Below are 22299 nucleotides of genomic sequence, written 5' to 3'. Positions count from 1 at the left end.
CTGGAGGGGCAGCGGCCCCCGCACACAGCCCTCTTGCTCTCCAGGCTCGGGCCTGGGGGGCGGGCCCACAGGGCTTTCCAAGGACTTGTGTCCTCCGGTCGCCAGGGTCCTGTTGGCCGGGTCCCTCCTGGGGTGTGTGTGAGGTTCCCTCCCGGACTAAAGTGGCTTCTTTGTAAGACCCTGGCACCCCTTCACTCTGCAGACCAGTTGGCCTTACGGGGAGAGCGGCCCCTGCGCTCTGCTCTTCCCTGGCTGCGTCCCCTTCGGTTCTGTGCTCACCCCGTCCTGACGCTGTGGGGTCGCGCAGCGTGTGGGAGTCGCCCGTCGCTCTTGCCTCAGCCTGGACTTAGGAATGGTACTAGAAGGCACGGATTGTCAGGACGAGGGAACTTAGAGGGTGAGGATGGACGCAGAGAGCCAGGGCAGCTTGTCTTCCCAGGGGAGGCTCTGCTCTCGGGAGAGGCTGATGGTGGCTACTGGGCTGGGTCTCAGAATATGAGATCCCGCAAGGAGACAGCCAAGAGTCAGCACGGCGCTGTCGCCTGGCATTGAGCCCCCCATACCCGGTAGCCTAGGTGTTCTCCAGTGGCTGATGAAGGGAATCGCAGAGAGCAGTGTTCACTGGAGTCTAGCCAACCGATGGACCTGAATTTGCTGGGTTCCAGGGTTATCAGTGAGCCTCACAAATACAGGGCTTGAGAATGGACAGTAGTACCATTTTTCCTTCTTTCAAGAACAAGGAAACCGTGTCCTAAGTTTATGAGAGGATATTGAAGTATTCTGGTGTGTGAAGGAAGGACAGCTCACACTGTTCCTTGCGTATGAATTCAGAGAGGTCCAGCTTCGGAAGGGCTGGAGGGGAGGGAAGACAGGAGTCCCCTGGGCTCTGCGGCTGGCTCAGGGGGTGGCTGTAGCCCGAAGTTAGTCCCTGTTTCTGTGAGAGTTAACCTGAAGGAACTGCAAAGGAAGGGAGGCCATCTTTGGTGGACAGAGCGCCTGAGCCACAGGCTGGAGTCTCTAGATGCATCCCTCAGGTTTTGGGGGTCAGTCTCGTGCCAGATGCCATGTGCTGGCCATCCGGTGGGAAGAGCCAGCGGCCACTAGAAGGCTCTCCATGTGGGAATGGGAGCGTGGAGGAGGTGGGTGGGAGAAAGCCCAGAAACAGACTTGAGCTCCATGAATCTGGCTTGTGCCCACTCAGAGCTGCAGGTGTCTGCCGGCCTGGGGAGCGGCCTGCTGGGCTGTGGTGCCTTCGAGGAGCCGCTGAGCGACAGATCCCTTCCTGGGACCGGGACACGCCCGGGGCCGGGGGTGGTGGGGAGGACACGTGCCCTTTCCATGCCCACTGGAAACTGGAGCAGTGTGTCTAGGGCTTGGGACTAAGGACATTGTACTCGGAGAGAGAACATGCTGTATATCTGCGCGCTCTCAGGCTGAAATTCCTGACCAGAAGTCTTTTTATTAATAAGGTTCTGATTCAGTGATGCCAGTTAGCTCATTCCTCTAAGATCTTAGAAAACGGCAAGCGTTAAAGCAGACATTTTGTATGTGTAGTCATCAGCCTCGTCGTGCACACACGGCCTCGTTCTGGGTGCCATTCTGACGCAAGGCATGATGGCCCCTATGAAGCAGGTGGACCAGTCTGAAGTCAGAGAGCCTGGTCCCCTCTGGGTCCATCGGTGCAGGGGAAAAGCCACGCAGCAGTGGCCCCGAGAGCGCCCCCGCCCAGTGGCGTCCGCTGAGCCCCCTCGTGGATCAGGACAGGGTGGGCAGGCTGGATTCTGTGGCCTCAGGCTCTGCTTCAATTAATCCTCTTTGTAATTCTCGCCCTCTTTGTAATTCTCGCCCTGTCTCTGCCTCAGGTCTCCTTGGGAAACAAAGAAAGGAGCAAAGGCGTGTTCTACAAAGCACTTCAGAATTGTCCTTGGGCAAAGGTAAGTCCCAGAGACCGTGAGATCTGCACAACAAGCCCAAGGCCCTTCCTGCCTCGGTGCCCACCCCTCCGTGTCACTGGCGACTGGGCACTTCCCGGACCATTTCATAGGGAACCTGTCCGCCGTGGAGCCTCGGCTGATGGGCGTGTGTCCACTCCCTGCACTGGGGCTGGTGTTTCAGGGGGGCCTTGCTGCAGGCAGGGGGTTTCCATCATCTGCCAGAGTTCAGCCCAGGTGCTCACACTGGGGGGGCCTGTGGCCCAAGTCTGCCTTGGCAAGCCCGGTCAGGCGGCGTTCAGAAATGGGGACTGTCCTGTCCACCAAGTCCTGCCCCACTTTAGAAAGAGAAGGCCTCGTTCGTGTCCCTCTGGAAGCAGGTGCCGGGGCGCTGCCGAGTCCGGACGGCGCCGGGGAGGGCAGGCTGGCTAGCGCAGAACTCCTTGCCCTAGACGCTGTACCTGGATGCCGTGGGCCACTTCCCTGAAGAGATGCAGGAGGTCCTGGACCTGATGACGGAGAAGGAGCTCCGGGTGCGCCTGCCCGTGGAGGAGTTGGAGCTTCTACTCGAGGACTAGAGACCAGGAGGTGTTCAACAGTCCCTGCCTTCAGGGCCTCGTCGCCTGCACTGCTGGAGCCGGGATGCAGCAGACGGGGCACGTGTAGGTGCATGTGTTCCAGGAGCTCTGCTTTCCAAGTCTAGCTTTAATTCTTAGTAATTTGTACCTGGGTCATCAGTTTCTTAGCTCTTGCACATTTTTTGGATGTGCAAATAACAGAAGCTATTGCTTACATATTATATATGTGAATGTGTAGGTAAGAATCCTGCCCCATGACAACGGAATCTCTCGTGGTTGGCGTGTTCGAGTGTGTTCTCTTCCTCTGCGGCCCCGGCCCCGCCGTGGCGAGTGCGTCCTGTTGGTTGGCCTTCTTGGCGGTCCTGCCAGGGTTTCTGGGTCTTGCAGTCATGATAGGAAAGGTTCGGTGACTCAACGCTAGAACCTCTTCCCAGGCTGGTTAGCAGGAGAGCAGATTTTGCTCTTCTCTTCAGGCCACAGCCCTGGAGTCCCTGAGAACTTGGTGTTCCGGCCTGTGTCAAGTGTAGGAAGCGTCTCGTGGTCCCTAAGCTCTTCTTGACGCCTCCCGGCTGTGGACCAGCAGCATCGCCTGGGCGCGCTGCAGCCTCGCACTTGGACAGGACCCCTGGAGACTTAGGAGCACCCAGGTGTGGGAGGGACCCCTGCTGCAGGGGGCACGCGGGCAGCCATCCGAGCGGAGCAGAATGGAGCGGCGGCCTCCTACCAGACCCTGCCCGCCCACGAGCCGGGCCCCGGACGCCCTCATGTGGGTGCAGCAGTGCCGCCCAGGACAGAGGCCTGCACTGGCCGCCGCCTTGATGTCTGAGGGTTGTGAATGGAATGAAATGTAAATACCCACATTCAGACCACTTTCTTCTGAAGAGAACATGGCTGCAGTTATTAACTGTTAGTATTTAACTAGGAGGAAATTGCTTTATCTTCTCTGAGCCCTGCTCTCAAACAAAACCACGATGCCTCTAACTGCTGAAGTTGTCGTTCTTTGGCAGCTCATCCAGAAAAGCCAGTGTCATGGAACAAAATTTTGGCTCAAAACAGCTGGAAAAGGAGGATGGCAAGTCAGAGCCCCCGAGGAAGGCGGCCGGCCAGCCAGCCAAGGGGACGCTTGCCGTGCCTGCCCGGCTCACTCCCCGGCTTGCACACGGACCTGCTCAGAAAGGAGAGAAGTGCCGGAAACAGATGGGGGAGGGAAGCTCTGACGTGGTTTTGAACACCCTGGAGACGGATGAGGTTTCTGAACCTGAGAACAAGGGATGCCAGGGCACGGGGGAGGGACGTCCGCCAGGGCCTCTGGAGAGTCCTAGTAGGAACCCCACTACTTTCCTGCCCCAGAGTGCTGAGAACCCACAGGCTCCAGACCTTCCAAAATGGAAAGCTGTTTCCTTCGGAAGCCAGAGCCATACTCTTCAACGGCAGAGCCCACTGGCTTTGGGGGACCTGCTTTCCCACTAGCTGCTGTCCAGCTCTGCCAGCCGCTCTGGGCATGTGAGGCAGGGCAAGAGGTGTTCAAGTTTGCATTCCCTGTCACCTCCCAGAAGCCTCCGTATGCCCAGGTCCACCTGCTTGTTGCTGCTGAGCGCCAGGTGTGGAGGCTCCAGAAACAGGAGTTTGAGAAGGAGCACGCTTTATTGGGGACAGAGCACTGCACGTGACCAACAGATGACTGCAGCCTCGGGGGCATCCTACACATCACCCTCAAAAAGGTACACAGGAGGTTTTGCTAATAAGAAAGATCAACTGGAACATGGGTTCCTCTGGGCAACTTCCCCAACCTCCCATCCCTTCAAGGGGTCAGGACAATCCTGATCATTTCCTTGAAGGCAGCTGTGGTCCGCTAGAGATACAGTCCTTCAGGGGTGCCTTCTTGTTTTTTATAAAGAACATTTTCTTTAGATTTCTTGAAGTCTTCATTTGTTACTTTCATTCTACGTTCTCTCAAGGCCATCAGACCAGCTTCTGTACAGATCGCCTGTAAGAAAGAACAGTATGTTCAGAAAGGGAAATACTTTTTATTAGTATTCTATCAATTCGAGAGCTACTTTGAAATAAGGTGTAAGTAAGACAGACTAAAAAGACTGCTTAAACTTTCTAATTACTTTCTCAGAGGACCTGAGGTGGCTTTGAGAAGGAGGACTGGCTCGCGTTGTAACCAGCGGGGTGGCCTGGCGGGGGAGTTTTCAATGCTCCACTCCTTAGAGAGAGCCACATTCCTTCCTGGGCACCAGATGCAATTATACCAGGACACTGAGAGGCAAGAGGGCATCCATCCAGTTCACTTACGCACAGTCAGAAGAGAACACGTATTCTGGCTAATTGTCTCAGGACAGTATTTACTGTGATAAATTTATTTTCTCAGTCATCACTTGCCAAAAGTAAAACAAAAACCCACTCAACATGATGTGACAGAAACACAATCCTGGCATTGAAGTTTCTATCTGGTTATGGCCCTCAGGATATTTCAAATGGTTCAGCAAAAAAAGTGTATTTGTGAACAAAAGATAAAGCAAAGCAGTAAAATGGTAACATTTGATAAATCAAGGTGATGGGTATATTGGTGTTTACTATTGTTGCAACTTTTCTGAAGACTTCAAATTTTTCAAAATAGAGTTGGTGCAGAATTTTAAAATGAAATTTCAATTTTATTAAGATTTTATTTATTTGACAGAGAGAGACAGAGAGAGAGGGAACATAAGCAGGGGGAGTGGGAGAGGGAGAAGCAGGCTTCCCGCGGAGCAGGGAGCCCGCCGCAGGGCTCGATCCCAGGACCCTGGGATCATGACCCGAGCCGAAGGCAGACGCTTAACGACTGAGCCACCCAGGAGCCCAAAATAATTTCAATTTTAAAAAGAGCTTTTACAGGGCGCCTAGGTGGCTCAGTCAGTTGGGCGTCTGCCTTCGGCTTGGGTCATGGTCTTGGGGTCCTGGGGTTGAGCCCCACATCGGGCTCCCTGCTTAGTGGGGAGTCTGCTTCTCCCTCTCCCTCTGCTCCCCCTACTTGTGCGCACGCACTTTCTGACAAATGAATGGAATCTTAAAAAAAAAAAGCTTTTACTCACCAACACAGACACTAACCTAGTTCTATAGAGGCCAAGGATACGCAGCTCAGTGCAGGTACCAGCGTGAAAAGGCCCCACGTGTGCTGTCCTGACCAGACCGTGGCGCTTACATGTGACAAAAACCCAGGTCGTCACCTACAGAGCAGGCTGGACCCGGGTTCAGTGCTGCGGGGCCTTGCACTTGCACACGCGCGCTCTCACACACATACGAAACTGAGAAGTACGACCCGACCCAGGTTCTCACCTTGATGTCGGCACCCGAGAGGTCATCTTTAGCCATGATCAAGTCGTCCAGGGTCACGTCATCGGCCAGTGTCATCCTGCTTGTGTGGATCTGAAAGATGCGCTTCTTAGTCTTTTCATCGGGCAGGGGGAACTCGATCTTCCTGTCAATGCGGCCTGCGGGTAGAAACAGTTTCCAGTCACAACCCCGCGCAGCCCCCAGGCTGGGCTCCGGGAGGGCCTGAGCCCATGTCCTCACTCATGCTGTTTCAGTCAGACAGCACCCTGTGGGAAGGGCAGCGGGGTCCAGATCCTGAAAAGTGAACATCCTTCCTGTAGTTTGTAAATGTCTACATCTGAATTCATCCCATTTAAAAGAAATCCTCTCTGCTCTGGTACCCTCAGAAATAAAGGAATGGCTCCTGAATGGCCTAGATAGTGGAAAAAGATCGTGTTAAAAACATTACAAAAGCGTAAACAAATGAGCTATTGCTGCTTCCTGGTGTGACCTGAATGTAAAAAAATGAACCTGAGTTATTTCCTTCAGAAAAAAGAATACTCATTATGGGAAAGAGAAAAGATCACAATTTAAGATTGGAATTAAAAGGGCCACGCTACACCCACTGCATCATGTCCTCACTTACCCACGACCTCGGGGGATGCTGTTTTTAGTAAGTTACACTGCACTTCAATCACGGATTTGCCTTGATACGTAGCATTCTTCAATCCCCTGCCCGTGTACTTAAACCCAGTCACACAGAAACACGGCAGCTGTCCCTGATGGCACAAGCAATCTGACCTGGTCTGATAAGGGCCGGATCCAAAGTCTCTATTCGGTTTGTGGCCATAATAACTTTCACGTCACCCCTTGAATCAAATCCATCCAACTGGTTCAGCAGTTCCAGCATCGTTCGCTGAATTTCTCTCTCACCACCAGAATTTGAGTCATATCTTTGAAAAAGAAGAGAAGGAGTGAAAACCTAACTGATCTGCTGAAGGGGAAATGACAGAAACGCCTCTGACTCAAATTCTGACGCCCCCAATTCTAGCAACAAAATCATGCCCTCCCAATTGCCAGATCATGTTGTTTAAATTGTAGAAGTTTTCATGCCTGAGATTATATCATTAGTTCAGTCTCCATGTTTGCTATCTGAGCCCCCAACCCTACCAGGAGCTCCTTAAGGGCAGAGGCTTGTGTACAGTGGCCGTGTCCCCGAAGTCTAGATGAGGCCTGGCTCTGCAAGGATGCTCGGGACACAGTTACAGACGAAACTCCAGGCAGTCACAACTCCTGGGTGGTGGTTACCTGGCACCTGGGAGAGCGGAGCCTAAAGCACCCAGAGCACCATGTATGGTAGGAACTGTAGCAAACCCACATGCAAGCCATACAGGGAGTACTCCATGATCATTCTCAGAGAGGAGCTCCGGGGTTTTTATCTCTGCTCAACACAAAGTAAGAGAGAGGTGTACCTTTTTGTTCCAATGGCATCAATTTCATCAATAAACACGATGGATGGTGCGTGTTCTTCTGCAACTCGAAACAATTCCCGAACGAGTTTGGGCCCATCACCTAGGTACTTCTGAATAAGTTCAGAGCCAACCACTCTCAAGAAAGTGGCTGAGGTTTGGTTTGCTACTGCTTTGGCTAATAAGGTTTTACCTATTTTATATTTAAAAAGAAAAAGAGGAAAAAAAAAACAAACCCTTAAGTGCTATTTTAACTTAAAAACTGTTACTTAAATGGGCATCAGAAGTGGGCAGATCCCTGTGACTGAAAAGGCATACCCCCATTCAGGGGTCTTAACATTCTCCAAGGCAGGTAAGAGAAAATTGAAGAAAAACCTAAACGTTTTGATTATTTTTAATTATCTTCCTAATTCTTCATTACAGTGTCAGAAAGTACATTTTACTGGGTTATTCAGAGTTGCATAGATTATTAACCTGACCCATGCAACAGGGTTAGAGATCCAAATTCAATTCTATGAAACTATCCGTGATGGGAAAATGGCCTGGGAACCCTAGGTCTGACCTAAGGAAACACATTCTGATCTGGAGCACCAGGCCGGCGATCCCTGAGGCTGAGAGTCACGGCTGTGCTGGGCGGGCTTGCCCAGGGCTCAGCTGAGACAGGACTAGCTCCCGATGAAGCCCACAACTGAGAACTGCTGAAAGCTCTAGAGACTTCTCAGTCTCCGGTGTGCTCTCGTGAGGATTGTTACTCTCAGGGACGAGCTCAAACTTTTCTAATCCTGCTCCATTCCTTGATATTTCTATTTCAGGTAAACAACTAGAGCTGTGGCAGCCACCCTGGGAACTTTAGGGCTGGAAGACCTTGACCCCTTTGATAGTGAGGACGTGGGCACAGGGCCAAGCAGTGGCATCAGGACACGGGCAGCTAGAGGCAGAGCCCATAAAGGACCAAGCTTAGGCCTGCAGGGGGGAGGGGGAGGAGGCTGCTGGTGAGTGACATAGAAGACTTAGTTCAAGTGGGAAGGAGGACAAGGCACTAAGCTTTGAAACAAAACGTGGCAGGAGGAGGGGTAGATGTGGGGGCTCAGAAGCATGGACTTCTCCCTGATACTACCAGTGAGAGGTGGTGAACGGAAGACGAAAAGGACCTCCTAAGCGGATGGCCTCTGAGTCCAGGAGCAGCCACGGCCAGCCGCTGGGACACTTCAGTAGCCGGCAGGATCACCGAGCCAGGCTCTTCCTCCTCCGGACGGCCTGTCACCCTGTGCCTCGCCCCGCATTGGCCCCTGGCAGTGCACGTGCACCAAAGGCGGCCCCCAGCTGCAGCTCCAGCCCCGCTATGTGCTCAACTCCCAGAGCTCCTGCGGCCTTGGGCTAGTCACTGGCCTCTCTGAATTTCCTGGCCTGTAAGATGATGAGCTGCAAAAGCTCCACCCCTCTGAGTTCAGTCGTCTCCCAGTGCCTCCACTGTGGGCAATCCTCAGTGATGCCTTCCTTCAAATAACTGTGCTTCCTCTGGAATTTACATGGCAGTGAACTGCTAAGTCCTGGACTGTACAACTTATTCAGGTCAGCTAATTGTATAATGAACCAAATGTACATTTTTACCTGCATCTGTTCATCCAATATTCTATTCATTCAGTACAGTGGACCAGAGAATGAACCCAATCTGAACAGCACAGAATAGCTTTTAAATCTGTGGTTCTCCACCGTGGCTCTGATACCCGGCCACACTTCAGATGAACAACAGATCAGAATTTTTAGGGATGGGAGCAGGCATCGGTATTTTTTAAAGCTCCAAAGTGATTCCAATGTACAGCCAAGGTTGAGCATCCCGGCTTATTCTGTGTCTTATAGTCTATTTTTAATAGACTCACATTACTCTTAATGAATACTTGAAAGTCTTATGTTTTACAGCATATAAATCTAATATATTTAAGTACAGAGAGGAGTCCTAAGAAATTATAAATGCATTCACATTGAGCAGGCATTTGGGGGGTGGGGTTTACCTACTGGTGCTTATTTTTTGTTGCAATTCCTACTATTGTTTTTAACACATTAAATCTATTAAGTCTACAATTTCAAGTCCAAGGCAATTCAGTTTTTTAGCATCTACTATACAGATAAATACACTTTTATGTAATAGGTACATTTCCATATTTACTCAGAAAACGTCCAAAATGTTTAGAAAACGTCCAAAATGTTTAGAAAACCTTGTTTTAAACTAAGGTATGGTGGCATCCTTACTCAAGAATTAAATAATTATAACAAACTAATGCACAGCTCAAGAGATTAGCTGAATGCCCAGAAAGTGTCAAACACCGAGCATACGTACCTGTACCAGGTGGACCATAGAGAATGACCCCCTTTGGGGGCTTGATACCCATCTCTTCATAATATTCAGGATGAGTGAGAGGAAGCTCCACAGATTCCTATGGAAAACAAATACTTGGTAAAAATGAAATGCTCTGTCCCTGGAATTATCAGATCCATGAATTGGCATCCTGGATATATCTCACTTTCAACAACAATAAGCTAAAATGTCACTTACTCTTGTTAGAGACAATGTGCTTGACTTCGTCTAGCAGCAGGGACAGACAAGAGGACATCTGTCCTCCCTGAGTTCCCCTTCCTATTGCACCCAGTTTCCCTCTCACTTTCTCGTAGAAGTCAGCCTTGAGCAACATTTAAGCTCATCCTGAGCAGAAGGAACTTAAAGTGAAAATACACCGTTCTCGGTTAAACTACAGACAGGACCTGGCAAGACTTTCTGATTGCTGTTACACCAACGGACATGATGGCTACTATCCCAGCCGTCTGCGAGGTCACTGGTGGTGACCGGTGATAGCTCTGCATGACCCCCCTACAGAAGAGATGGCTGGCTCACAGCCAACCTGAACGACCACTTCCCTTAACCCCACACATCACTAGAGGTTTCCAGATAGCCCCAGCTGAAGTCAAAACAAACAGAAACATTATATATCCACACAGATAATAAGTCAACATTGCACCTAAAAAGGACGAAGCTGCAGCTTCTGCAGGAACAATCATACAATTTGTTGTTTCTATTACCTAACTCAGGATTAACAAATACAATACTCCACAATTGGCAAGCTCTGAGTCAGTTACTGGTTTGATCACTAAAGAAAAAAACAAAATATGCAAAATAACTCTAAGCACCCTAAATGAGATTATAGTAAGAAACCAAAAATCTAGAAACCCAGAGCTGGTTCTTAGACCTACCTTAATTTCCTGGATTTGGTTGTCCAACCCCCCGATATCAGCATAGGTTTCCTGGGGTGCCTTTTCTACCTTCATCACTGTGACCAAGGGATCTGTGTCATCCATGAGCACCCCTATGACAGCATGCACCTAACAGAGAACATGAAGTTTTAATGCAGAAATGTGAGGTTCACGTAATCCATTCACAGCAAAACAACGCCAATCACAGAGCGGCACAAATGGACAGATCTGAGAGGAAGGAGAAGGCACTCTTAGGGGCTTAGAGACCATCAACTTGCCTTGTGGTTGAGCAGGACGGAGCAGCCTGGTTCCAGCAGATCCTTGTCTACAAAGGAGAGAATGCTGACATAGTGTTCTGAGCCCACAGATGTAGACACGATGGCATGATTGTCATCAATGATCTCTTCCAAGGTTCCTACTGACATTGGGGTCCCCCTCAGATCATCCACCTTAGATCTTTCCTCCTATGTAAGAATACACCATGAGGTAAAAGCAGATTAGACCTAAAAAGCAGATGAGGCTGATAGTTTTACTAGATTTTACTACATTTACAAAGCAGATGATGCTTTTAAAAGGCAGCCAGTCCGAATGGGTCAACTACTTGAATTTCACTTATTCACTGAATTCTATTTAGTATTGAAAACTGTTAATTTGTAAAACAAAATTACAGTAATTTCTCAATTACCTCTTGCTTTTCTTCTAAAGGCTTCATTTGTTCCTGATTTCTAATGAATTCTTCCTCCATGAGAAGATAATCTTTAATTCTCTCTAACTTCAATAATTTTAACCGGCACTGAGTGTGAGGTGTCACTGTAATTAGAAAGAAAGTTTTATTCTATTTGGAGCTTGAAGTTTGCAATTAATTAAGTTCGTTCTTAAGGAAAAAAAGGTTAAGACTTAAAATAAGCTGATTTTAGTTGAACAGACTGAAAAATTCAAGGTTTGGTGACCCTAAGTAAGCAGGTGCCTAGATGCTAAGGGAAAAGGGACTTTGGCAGTTGTAAGCAAGCAGGTAAAAACAGGGACGAGGCCTGAATGACATCTGCTAAGTGAACTGTAAGAAAAAAATAACAACCCCAAAGATCGTTTGCTTTGGTTTTTGATTCCCCATCTGTGTTAATAAAAATAGGTACAAGTGCTGTCCCTGTCATAGGAATCCACCCCCTGTGAGAACTGTGAAATATTAGTGATATTAACGTATGTGGCAAGCATTTTTTCCATACTCTTTTGCATTGTTTCTTTTCGCTTGAAGTCCCAGAAAATGTCAATTTTTTCCTTTATGGTTTCTGGGTTTCTTCAAAATGTCTCTCCTTCCCTGAGGTTAAATATATTCCTAATTTTTCATTTATTTACTTATTTTCATATCTGTAATCCATCTGGCAAAAAGGGGTCTAATTTCATTTTCTCTCAATAGCAAATAAAGATGCCAGCCATTTATGTTAAACAACTCACCCTCTCCCCACAGAACTCAAACGTCACCTTTACCATATATTCATCATCCATGTAACTTGACTGTTTTTGGACTCCTATGCTCTTCTGGTAATCTGATGACCTATTCTTTACCAATACCATACTGATTCTTTATGGTAGTTTGATGGCATGTTTTTCATTGTCTGGCTCCCTTCATCCTTAACCAAGCAATATTTTAAAAATTATTTCATCTAGGGGCGCCTGGGTGGCTCAGTCATTAAGCGTCTGCCTTCGGCTCAGGTCATGATTCCAGGTCCTGGGATCGAGCCCCGCATCGGGCTCCCTGCTCCGCGGGAAGCCTGCTTCTCCCTCTCCCACTCCCCCTGCTTGTGTTCCCTCTTCGCTGTCTCTCTCTCTCTGTCAAATAAATAAATAAAATCTTAAAAAAAAAAAATTATTTCACCTAAGCAGGAAGAGACTTGTTTAGATGGGGGTGGGGGAGGTATGTGAGCCGCAATGATGAGAAGCAGGCAGCCATGGGAAGGACTGGGGGAGAACATTTTTTTAAAGATTTATTTATTTTTAGAGAGAGAACATAGGGGAGGGGGGACGAGAGGGGCAGAGAGAGAGAAATAGACTCCCCGCTGAGCACAGAGCCCAACATGGGGTTTGATCCCATGACCCTGAGATCATGACCTGACCTGAAATCAAGAGTCGGATGCTTAACCGACTGAGCCACCCAGGCACCCCAAGGGAAGAACATTTTTAAGCAAAGGGCAAAAGTCCTAATGTGTGGGTTATCTCGGGTGGCTCAGTCGCTTAAGCATCCAAGTCTTGATTTTGGCTCAGGTCATGATCTCAGGGTTGTGATATCAAGCCCCCACATCGGGCTCTGCACTGGGCATGGAGCCTGCTTGATTCTCTCTCTCTCTGGCCCTCCCCATCCTGCCTCCACAGCCCCACCTGTGCACGTGTGCTCATGTTCTCTCTCTCTCCCTCTCAAAAAAAAAGTCCTAATGTGCGTAAGAGTCAAAGAACACAAGGCAGGGCTGTGTGAACAACGAGCAAGGGGAATGGGAGGGGCTGAGGATGGAGAGGTGGCCTGGGTCAGGTCACCCGGTCTGAGGTTTAGTCTATGTTCAGTACGAAGTCATTGAAACAGTTTGTTCATGTATCATAAGATGTGAATTCCAACACAATGGCATTCCATTTCTTCATAGAAAAAATGTGTTTCTAAGTTATTCAAGCTCAACCTGAGTTTTCTAACCTAAAACTACGCTTTTCAAACATTAGAGGGGCTGGTTATTTAAAGGAAATTAGTGGAATTTCTTTTTTTTAAATTTTTATTAGTGGGGAGACACAGCTGTATACTTTTTGTACACTGCTAAAACTAAACTATAGCTTTTATTCCAGTGTCCTGGAGTGCCACACAGAAGAGGTAGAGCTTCAGCCTCCCCATTTCCTGCCTCCACATTCAGACCTCTAAGCTACATACACACAGACAGTTCCCAATGGAATCAAGAGACAGCAAGGAGGGACTGTGTCATTACCCAGTGGTAGTTTGCTGGCAGCATCTGGTCCCTTTGTTTTCTTCTTCTTTTTCCCCACTCTAGTTGGTACAGGAGGTTCATATTTCTTTTTCTTGTCCTTGAATTTTTAGAACAGCAGGAAAAACAAAAACCACACAAATCATATCAAAACACAAACTTCTTTCTGTAGGACCATCATCTATTTTTTTTTTTTAAAGATTTTGTTTATTTATTTGACAGAGAGAGACACAGCAAGAGAGGGAACACAGCAGGGGGAGTGAGAGAGGGAGAAGCAGGCTTCCCGCGGAGCAGGGAGCCCGATGTGGGGCTTGACCCCAGGACCCTGGGATCATGACCTGAGCCTAAGGCAGGTGCTTAACGACCGAGCCACCCAGGTGCCCTGGACCATCATCTATTTCTAGTGGCTGTAATTTTCCTTATCTTTCAGAATGCTATTAAAAACTGTCCTTTTAAAAATAAAACTAGTTGGGTGGCTCAGTCAGTAAAGCATCTGACTCTTGGTTTTGGCTCAGGATCATGAGATAGAGCCCTATGTCGGGCTCCGTGCTCATCGGGGAGTGTTTCTCTCTCTCTCTCTTCCCCTCCCCCTGCTCTGTCTCTCAAATAACTAAAATCTTTAAAAAACAAAGTAGCTATTACATTCCTGCAATTTTAATTGGTGAATGTAACTAAGCTTTCTTTTTATAATACACAGTGATGGTTATTCAATAAGGACTAGAGGTCAGAATTCAGAATTATATACCAAAAGTCTGAGCTGAGATAATTTGAGACAATTCTTCACATCTGAAGAAATTAAACACTAAAATTACAAGCAATTTAACACTCTGTAATGTTATTTTATACATTTAAAAACCATTAATTCATAACTACTTACTTGACAGGTCAATAATCTTTTCTAAAACATGAAGAGGACATTGAATCTGTAGGCCAGGCTGGGTAAATAACTACAGGATCACTTATTTTGCATTTTCAAAGTCACGAATCCCCAAAGAACTTCTCAGCTGAGATCTAGGATATGTTCCATGATTTACTTGCATCACAGACCTATCTGGCTTATTTACCTTGTCATCCTTCTTGCCCCCTCCAGGGCCATGACCACCACTCTGACTCTGACCCTGAAAAAAGAAATCAGAGGTACACATTCAGAATATGATCACTTCAAAAGAACATCCTTTTTATTTTCCTGATTCTAAGACACCAAGACTTCCCCCTCATTTTAACATCTCTGAACTTAAGGTGTACCCTGTAGTCAACGCATACATTTAGCATGGCAGAATTTCTTTTTTTCCTGAAAAGCTGTTAGCTTCCTTGCAACTGGTTGCATCTTAAATCAAGGACGATTCTATTAAGAATCTGATGTAACGTCTGTATCATGATGAGGCTGGGATTCTAAGACTACCCCTTTTTGAGGGGAAAATATAGAGCTTGACATTCTTTATTATAAAACTACTTGACTGAGTCTATTTCATGAAATTAGGCCATCAAAGCTAAATAATTTTACCTATTCAACCATCATTTATCAATCATTTACTCCTTATTAAGATCACACCAAGACTCAGGAGACTTTCCTTTCAATATCAACTTATATACCTCCCATCTCTAAAGCCTGGGGCTCTCAGGCAGGTCTTTCTTGCCAACCTAAAAAGCTGAATCACTTTAAGGTATCAAGAATTCAGTGTATTAATAAGCTCATGGGATTCTGGACTTTAAAACAGACCACTCAGTTGCAGGGCAATGCTTAACACAGAACAGTATCTCAAAAATGATAGCATTTTAAGTAATAGTGAACTTACTTGAATCAAGGGGCCCTTTTATTCCCCTCAAATCACTTCCACATAAGCACCTCTAAATTAATATACTGCCAGCTTAATTATCAAGAAAGAACCACCATATCATGGTTACCTAAAAGAGTTAGGATCAAATATATTTCCCTACATGCAAGATTCTTAAAATTTTGTGCTTTATTCTGAAGAAGGTATTTAAGAGCTCTGAGAAATTTTGGTTAACAGAATTAGTTATACTGCAATAGGCTGTCCAAATTATAGGCCTTTAACAATTACTACTTCTACCTCTTAAAGAAATTTGCTGTTGGCTGGGGCAGCTAATGTTTGTGGGTTTCTTACAATGTGACTAAGTCTATACTAGACATTTTCCTTCACTGTCTCATTAATTCCACACCATCCTTCAAGGTAGGGTTCATTATTCCCACTTTCTAGATGAGGAACTGCAACAAGCCTAAGAACATGGGCTATGGAATTAGATGCATCCAGGTTTCAATTCTGACTCCATCACTAATAGGCTATGTGACCTCAGGTAAGTCAGGTCACCTCCCTGAGCCTTCGCACCCTTAACTGGAAAGTGGGGATGATACTAACTCCCGTTACTGAAAATGAGGTAATGCACATAAACCACTCAGCATTTGTGTGACTCAAAGTAACTACTAGCAATACAATACTATTGGTCAATAATCCAATTATCCAGGACTCTAGCCTCGCAACTGAGGTTCCCACAACAGTTTCTCCCCTCACCAATCCAGCTATTACCTTCTAAAACAAAGAGCTGATCCTTTCATTCTCCTCAAAAACCTTCAACTGTTCCCTAGCATCTATGGTGTAATGTCCAAACTTTTTATGGTGGCATACCTGGCTCTTGCCAAACTGGCTGCGGCTGACCCTTCCCACGTTCATCTACCTTTCTCATGATCCTGCCGGTCTGGCCCCACAGGAGGACATTTTCCTGAACAGGTCCCAAACTTCTTCATGTGTGGGGCATTTTACATGATGTTTCTCAGTCTCCAATAACAATAAGAAATATACCCATTATTAAGGCCTTACTTACGGGAAGCAGTGTACATTCTCAGGGTATCACCTTGTTTAATTCTTACAGACACCATGCGGTTGGTACTATCATTACCTCTGGTTTACGGATAAGAAAACCAAGGCCCAGAGATGTTAAGTGACTTGCCTATTACCACAGAACTTGTCAGAGATGTGGCTGGGAATCACTCAGGTCTATTGGACACCAGCATGTGTGTGTCTCTCTACTGCACGTCGTCTAGAAAACACTAACAGGGGTTGTTGTTACAGCACACAGCCACACACCGTGTCTCAGTTTCCTCTGTGGTAAAGTGAGGATAAGAATCACTGCAAGGACTGCTGTGAAGAATAAGAAAATGCTGGAAAATACCCTTACGTTTATTGCAGCATTATTTACAGTAGCCAAGATATGGAAGCAACCTAAGTGCCCAATGATAAATGAATGGATAAAGAAGATGTGGTGTGTAATGCACACAAACACACGGATATTACTCAGCCATTAAAAAAAAAAACCCAACAGATCTTGCCATTTGCAACATTAATGGACCCAGAGGGTATTAAGCTAAGTGAAGTCAGACAGAGAAAGACAAATACCACATGATTTCACTCATACGTGGAATCAAAAACAAACGAAGCAGAAAAGGACCCGTGAACACAGAGAACGGGTGACTGCCAGAGGAAAGGGGGTGGGGGCTGGGCAAAATGGGAGAAGCGGAGTGGAAGGTACAGGCTTCCAGTTATAAAATGTGTAAGTCACGGGGATAAGAGGTACAAAGGTACAGCACATACAGGGAACGCAGTCAATAATATTGTGATAGCATCATACAGTGACGGCTGGTGGCTACACTTGTGAGCACAGCGTAGTATACAGACTTGTCCAATCACTATGTTGTCCACCTGGAACTAATGTAACACTGCCTGTCAGCTATACTTCAATAATAGTGCCAGAAAAGCACCTGGCACATGCTTAGAACATTACCCCAAAGTCCTTATAAGACCTATCCCGCTACATGCTCAGGATACGGGCTCAACACATTCCCATCTCAGGCCCTTTGCGCTTACTATTCCTTCTGGCTGGACCACGTTTCCCTCAGATGTTTGCACAGGATACGCTCTCATTTTACTTAGATCTCTGCTGCTCAAATGTCACCTCCTCAGAGGGACCTTTGCTGATACCCTATGTAAAACAGCCACCCCTCCCATCCCATTCCTTTCTAGGAAACAGTCCTGTAACAATGGCCATCCCACCCATCTCTATCCCGCCCCATGTCATCATATTACACGTCTCTTTTTCGGCTTTTGTCTGCCTTGTCCAGAATGCAAGTTCCATGAAGAAAGAGACTTCGGTAGTCACACTCACCCCTTGCGCCCTCAGTGCCTAGAGCAGAGCCTGGCCGCCCCCCCGCCATTTACAGGTGCTCAGTAAGTACCCGCTTAGTAGACTAACGAATACATGCTGTTTTTATTATTGCTAATGCACCACGGGAGCGTCCCCCCCGAGTTCCACCTGTCATAAAAGCGTCAGTCTTCAACGCTTCCTCCAGGTGCCCCACTCAGAGCGATCGTGCACGACTGCGCTCTCCCCTCCTCGGCCGGAACGAATCCCTCCCTCTCTTCCAGGCGCGCAGCCCTTCACCTGAGCGGCTCAGAAAGCTCTCGTCCCAGGTGCTTCGGGAGGCTCCCGCTGAAACTCCCCGCGCCGGTCTGCAGGGCCCGGGTCGGCGGAGCAGCAAAGCCGGGCGCCCTGACCCGCTCTGCCGCCCCACGAATCAGCCCGGGGTACCCTTCGCGCCGAGCCCCGGCCCCAGGTGCCCCGGGTCAGGCCCTCCGGTCGGCCACGGGCCGCGGCGGACCCAAGCACTGTCTCCGGGAGTCTCCGTCCCCCGAGAAGACCGGGCAGGAGAGCGGGCGGACCGAGTGCCTCGGGCAGCCGTCTCGTGCTCTCGTCTCGGCCCGCTCCGACCCCGTCGCGCCGCGACCACCGACGGAAACCCTTAGTCACTCACCATCTTGCCTCGGCCGCTCGAACCACCGCTGCCGGAAGTGCCCCCGCCAAGGCGGCCGTCAGAAACGGAAGTTGCCGAGGGAGGCTACGGAAGCCGATAGGAACCAAACCCCTCGCTGCGGGAGTCGCGTTCGAAGGGCTTGTGTCCGTGGGGCAACGTGTAACTTATAAGCAAAATGTGAATCTTGTGAATATCTTACTTAAAAAAAATTTAAATCGGAGTTATTAGGCTATTGTCAACAATTTGGGACAATGACCTAGACGTAAAAAGAACTAAGACGATTGTGAAAATATAAAATATTTAAAATATGCAAAAATCGTAACTGGGAACTCCACTTAATGCTCCAAGAACTGGAATGGGATTTGGAACCGTGAAGTTGACATATACTTTTGGATCAACATTTAAGCCATTATTTGGTCTCTGGAATAAACATGATCATCTGGGAGTATTTCCTTGTCTAATGAGTTACCTAGATGTTTTTTTGGTTTTTTTTTTCCCTTGATGATTTGTGACTTGTGATGATGCCAAATGTTGTCTCAAAATAACTAATCTTGCACCTAGTTGGTAAAGTTGATCATTTATTACATCCACCAGGACATTAGAAAGAGAGCAAGCATCCCCTTGGCCTCTGGAAACTTACATAACAGGTGCTCAAAATGCTGCATGTTGCTGAACTGGAGAGACGAATTTTTTTGCTCTTTGTTGTTTCTCCTGTTCCTAATCAATTTAGGGATTTTAGTTGTGAAATGCTAAAAATATTTCACTAATTCACACACAATAGGTACAAAATATAGGAAATTACTCTTTTTCATCATCATTAAAATACCATAATAGAAAGTCTTGACACAGTTGAACTCCACTAGCAAATGTGGCATCTACATGATACATGAAATGGTATGATAGGTGGAGGGCAGGAGGACTCTCCCTTCCTGAATGCTGAGAGAAATGCCAGAATTGTATGGAATGTCTAAGCAATCTGTGGGTAACCTGAAGAAGTGTAATTCCTGAGGTGGTGTCACATTCAAACAAACAGAGGCTGATAAGACGAAAGAAAAACAAAATTCTGGAGGACCCACATTGAGAAGGGCCTTAATGCACAGCAAACACATTCATCTCTTTTCTCCCTATTGCTGACCCTGTCAATATTCTCCACCCCATTGACAGCCAGCTCTGCAACCCCGACTCCTGCAGCTTCCAACCTCCCCAAGCAGCAAGTGCTCCAGTCTTTCCATCCCCTTTCTGCTTCCTCTTAGCTATTCATTATGTAGATAAACTTAACTTCTCTACTTTCCTTAGTTTTAGCTGTGTTTTACCAATTTCTTGGATTTCCCTCAGAAAAGCGGCAGAGGAACTGGCCCAATCAGGGAATATGCTTTTGCCCTAGAAAAAAAGGGTGGGGCTGGGAAGATTGTATGGAATGTCCAAATCCCTCAGAAGATTATGAAGAGTCACATTAGTTACTTTTGTCTTGCTCACATGTAGAAGTAATATTTTTTTGTAATTAGACTAGGTTGTGTTTAGAATATCCAGGAATTTAAACACAATATCGAATTTCACAATGTATATAGTTGCATATGTACTTTTACTTGTGTTTGAGTATGTGTGTATTCTCCTCTCTGTATCTCTGTACACACACAAACACACACATGCATTGATGCCCTGCAAATATCCAAAACCAAACTTAGCATCTTCGCCTAGGATCTGTTCACCCTCATGTATATTTTATCCTGGCTAATGACACCATTCAGATACCTAAGCCAGAAGCTTCCCCTTTTCCCTCTCCCAGCCCCAGCCAGCTCAGTGATCAAGTCTTGTTGCTCTGACTCTCTCATTCTTCATCATCTCACCTCTCTTTCCATCACTACCTAATTCCTACCTCATCATCCCATCTCACAATTCATTCAGCAAATAATTTCTGAGCACACCATGGGCCAGGCTCTCCTCTAGGGTCTGAGGATACTGCAGTGAACAAAAAAACAGAACTCCCTTTCCTGATGGCTTTTACAATAAACAAGTTAATAAGCATATAGCATGCTATGTGATGATAAATGCTTTAGGGAAAACTAAGTAGGGAGGAAGAATAGAGATTGTGCAGCAGTGGTAGGTGCTTCTGACTTTAAATAGGATGGTATCTGAACAAAGACTCAAGGAATTAGAGAGTAAGCTATTCAGATATCTGAGGGAAAAGCTTTCTATACAGAGGGAACAGCCAGTGCAAAGGCCCTGAGGTGAGAGCTGCTGGGAATGGAGACTAGAGACACCATGTGAAAAACGGAAAAAAAAAAAAAAGTGAAAAACAGACATCTAACTCCCAACGGAGGGTCAGGGAGGGGTTAGAGTCAAAGCAATGTAACCCTATAGGGAATAGAGCAGCAGATTTGGGCATCAGAACACTCGGGTCTGAATCTGGACTCCATCACTTACTGCAGTGTTGGTTTCCTAGTGCTGCTATAAGAAATGACCACATATTTAGTGTAGTCTTTTCTGAAAACTCTAGGGAGAATCCATTCTCTTGCCTTTTCTAGCTTCAAGAGGCCACCTACATTCCCTGGCTTGTAGCCCTTTTTCCGTGTTAAAGCCAGCAACATTGGCCCTGCTTCTGTCCTCATGTCTCTCTCTGACTCCACTTCTGCCTCCCTCTTTCACTTTTTAAAAATTAATTTATCTATTGAGAGAGAGAGAACAGGGGTGGGGTGAGGAGGAACAGAGGGAGAGGACAAGCAGACTCCACGCTGAGCCTGTAGCCCAAGGTGGGTCTTGGTCTCAAGACCCTGAGATCATGGGGCACCTGGGTGGCTCAGTCAGTTAAGCGGCTGCCTTCAGCTCAGGTCACGGTCCCAGGTCCTGGGATCGAGCCCGCATCAGGCTCCCTGCTCGGCAGGAACCCTGCTTCTCCCTCTCCCACTCCCCCTGCTTGTGTTCCCTCTCTTGCTGTGTCTCTGTCAGATAAATAAATGAAATATTTAAAAAAGACCCTGAGATCATGATCGGAGCCGAAATCAAGAATAGGACGCAGCGTCCTCAAGTGGGCAGGTCTCTGACTCTAGAATCACAGCCTTCAGCATTGAAAGCAGCTCCAAAGTTCTTCAAGTTGGGCACATGTTAAGAGCTCCTGAAGTTTTGTTTGAACAGAGCCGACAGACACATCTCCCTCGACGTCATCTGTCTGTGGATGACGATGACATTGATTGAACAAGGGAGGGTTCCCTCATCAATTCTATTCTTATCTGTCATTTTTATAGATGTTTGGGTTGAGAACTCTTGTTCACACAAATGGGACAGGAAAGAAATTAGTAATGAAAATGTCACTCAAGTCTTCTAAGTCCTTCTGTGTCATATACCAAAAATCACATGATGACCCATTAGCAAAAGCAATTATTAGTGGTAGCTTGCGTTGTCTTTAAAAAAATTTTTTTAATTAACATATAATGTATTATTTGTTTCAGGGGTACAGGTCTGTGATTCATCAGTCTTACACAATTCACAGCACTCACCATAATACCTACCCTCCCCAATGTCCATCACCCAGCCACCCCATCCCTCCCACTCCCCTAAACTCCAGCAGCCCTCAGTTTGTTTCCTGAGATTAAGAGTCTCTTATGGTTTGTCTCCCTCTCCGGTCTCATCTTGTTTCATTTTTCCCTCCCTTCCCCTATGATCCTCTGTCTTGTTTCTCAAATTCCTCATATCAGTGAGATCATATGATACTTGTCTTTCTCTGATTGACTTATTTCACTTAGCATAATACCCTCTAGTTCCATCCACGTCATTGCAAATGGCAAGATTTCTTTTTTTTGATGGCTGCATAATATTCCATTGTATATACATACCACATTTTCTTTATCCATTCATCTGTCGATGGACATCTAGGCTCTTCCCATAGTTAGGCTATTGTGGACATTGCTGCTATAAACATTGGGGTGCATGTGCCCCTTCGGATCACTACATTTGTATCTTTGGGGTAAATACCCAGTAGTGCAATTGCTGGGTCATAGGGTA

The 22299-nt window shown here is 46.9% G+C and overlaps 2 protein-coding genes across 11 annotated transcripts in view; one reads left to right on the top strand and one right to left on the bottom strand.

Moving 5' to 3' along the window:
- NRDE2 (NRDE-2, necessary for RNA interference, domain containing) overlaps nt 1-9612 on the top strand; it is a 54976-nt gene extending 45364 nt beyond the window's left edge. For 4 of the 10 annotated variants that reach the window (XM_064571476.1, XM_064571475.1, XM_064571472.1 and 1 more), the window contains one exon: nt 1863-3660. In XM_064571476.1, the coding sequence (XP_064427546.1) occupies nt 1863-2363 (501 nt within the window). In that variant the 3' untranslated portion in view covers nt 2364-3660. Of the gene's footprint in view, nt 1-1862; nt 4230-8084 lie in introns of those variants that run through there. The other 6 variants (XR_010405302.1, XR_010405301.1, XR_010405303.1 and 3 more) reach the window with 6 other exon arrangements.
- On the bottom strand, nt 4135-18438 carry PSMC1 (proteasome 26S subunit, ATPase 1). The gene is made up of 11 exons (XM_045901397.3): nt 18301-18438; nt 14540-14593; nt 13479-13575; nt 11204-11328; nt 10797-10982; nt 10519-10647; nt 9611-9707; nt 7276-7465; nt 6605-6756; nt 5828-5982; nt 4135-4496 (listed from the first exon to the last, which is right to left on the bottom strand). The coding sequence occupies exons 1-11, from the start codon at nt 18301-18303 to the stop codon at nt 4362-4364; spliced, it is 1323 nt and encodes a 440-aa protein (XP_045757353.1). The 5' UTR covers nt 18304-18438; the 3' UTR covers nt 4135-4361.
- Nucleotides 18439-22299: the final 3861 nt, after the last annotated feature.

The sequence above is a fragment of the Mirounga angustirostris genome, unplaced genomic scaffold (genome assembly GCF_029215605.1).
Source record: "Mirounga angustirostris isolate CCGP_5_RB_7025 unplaced genomic scaffold, mMirAng1.0.hap1 SCAF_9, whole genome shotgun sequence".
Taxonomy (NCBI): Eukaryota; Metazoa; Chordata; class Mammalia; order Carnivora; family Phocidae; genus Mirounga; species Mirounga angustirostris.
The sequence above is the reverse complement of the archived record's forward strand: the minus strand, read 5'-3'. Positions and strand labels throughout refer to the sequence as shown.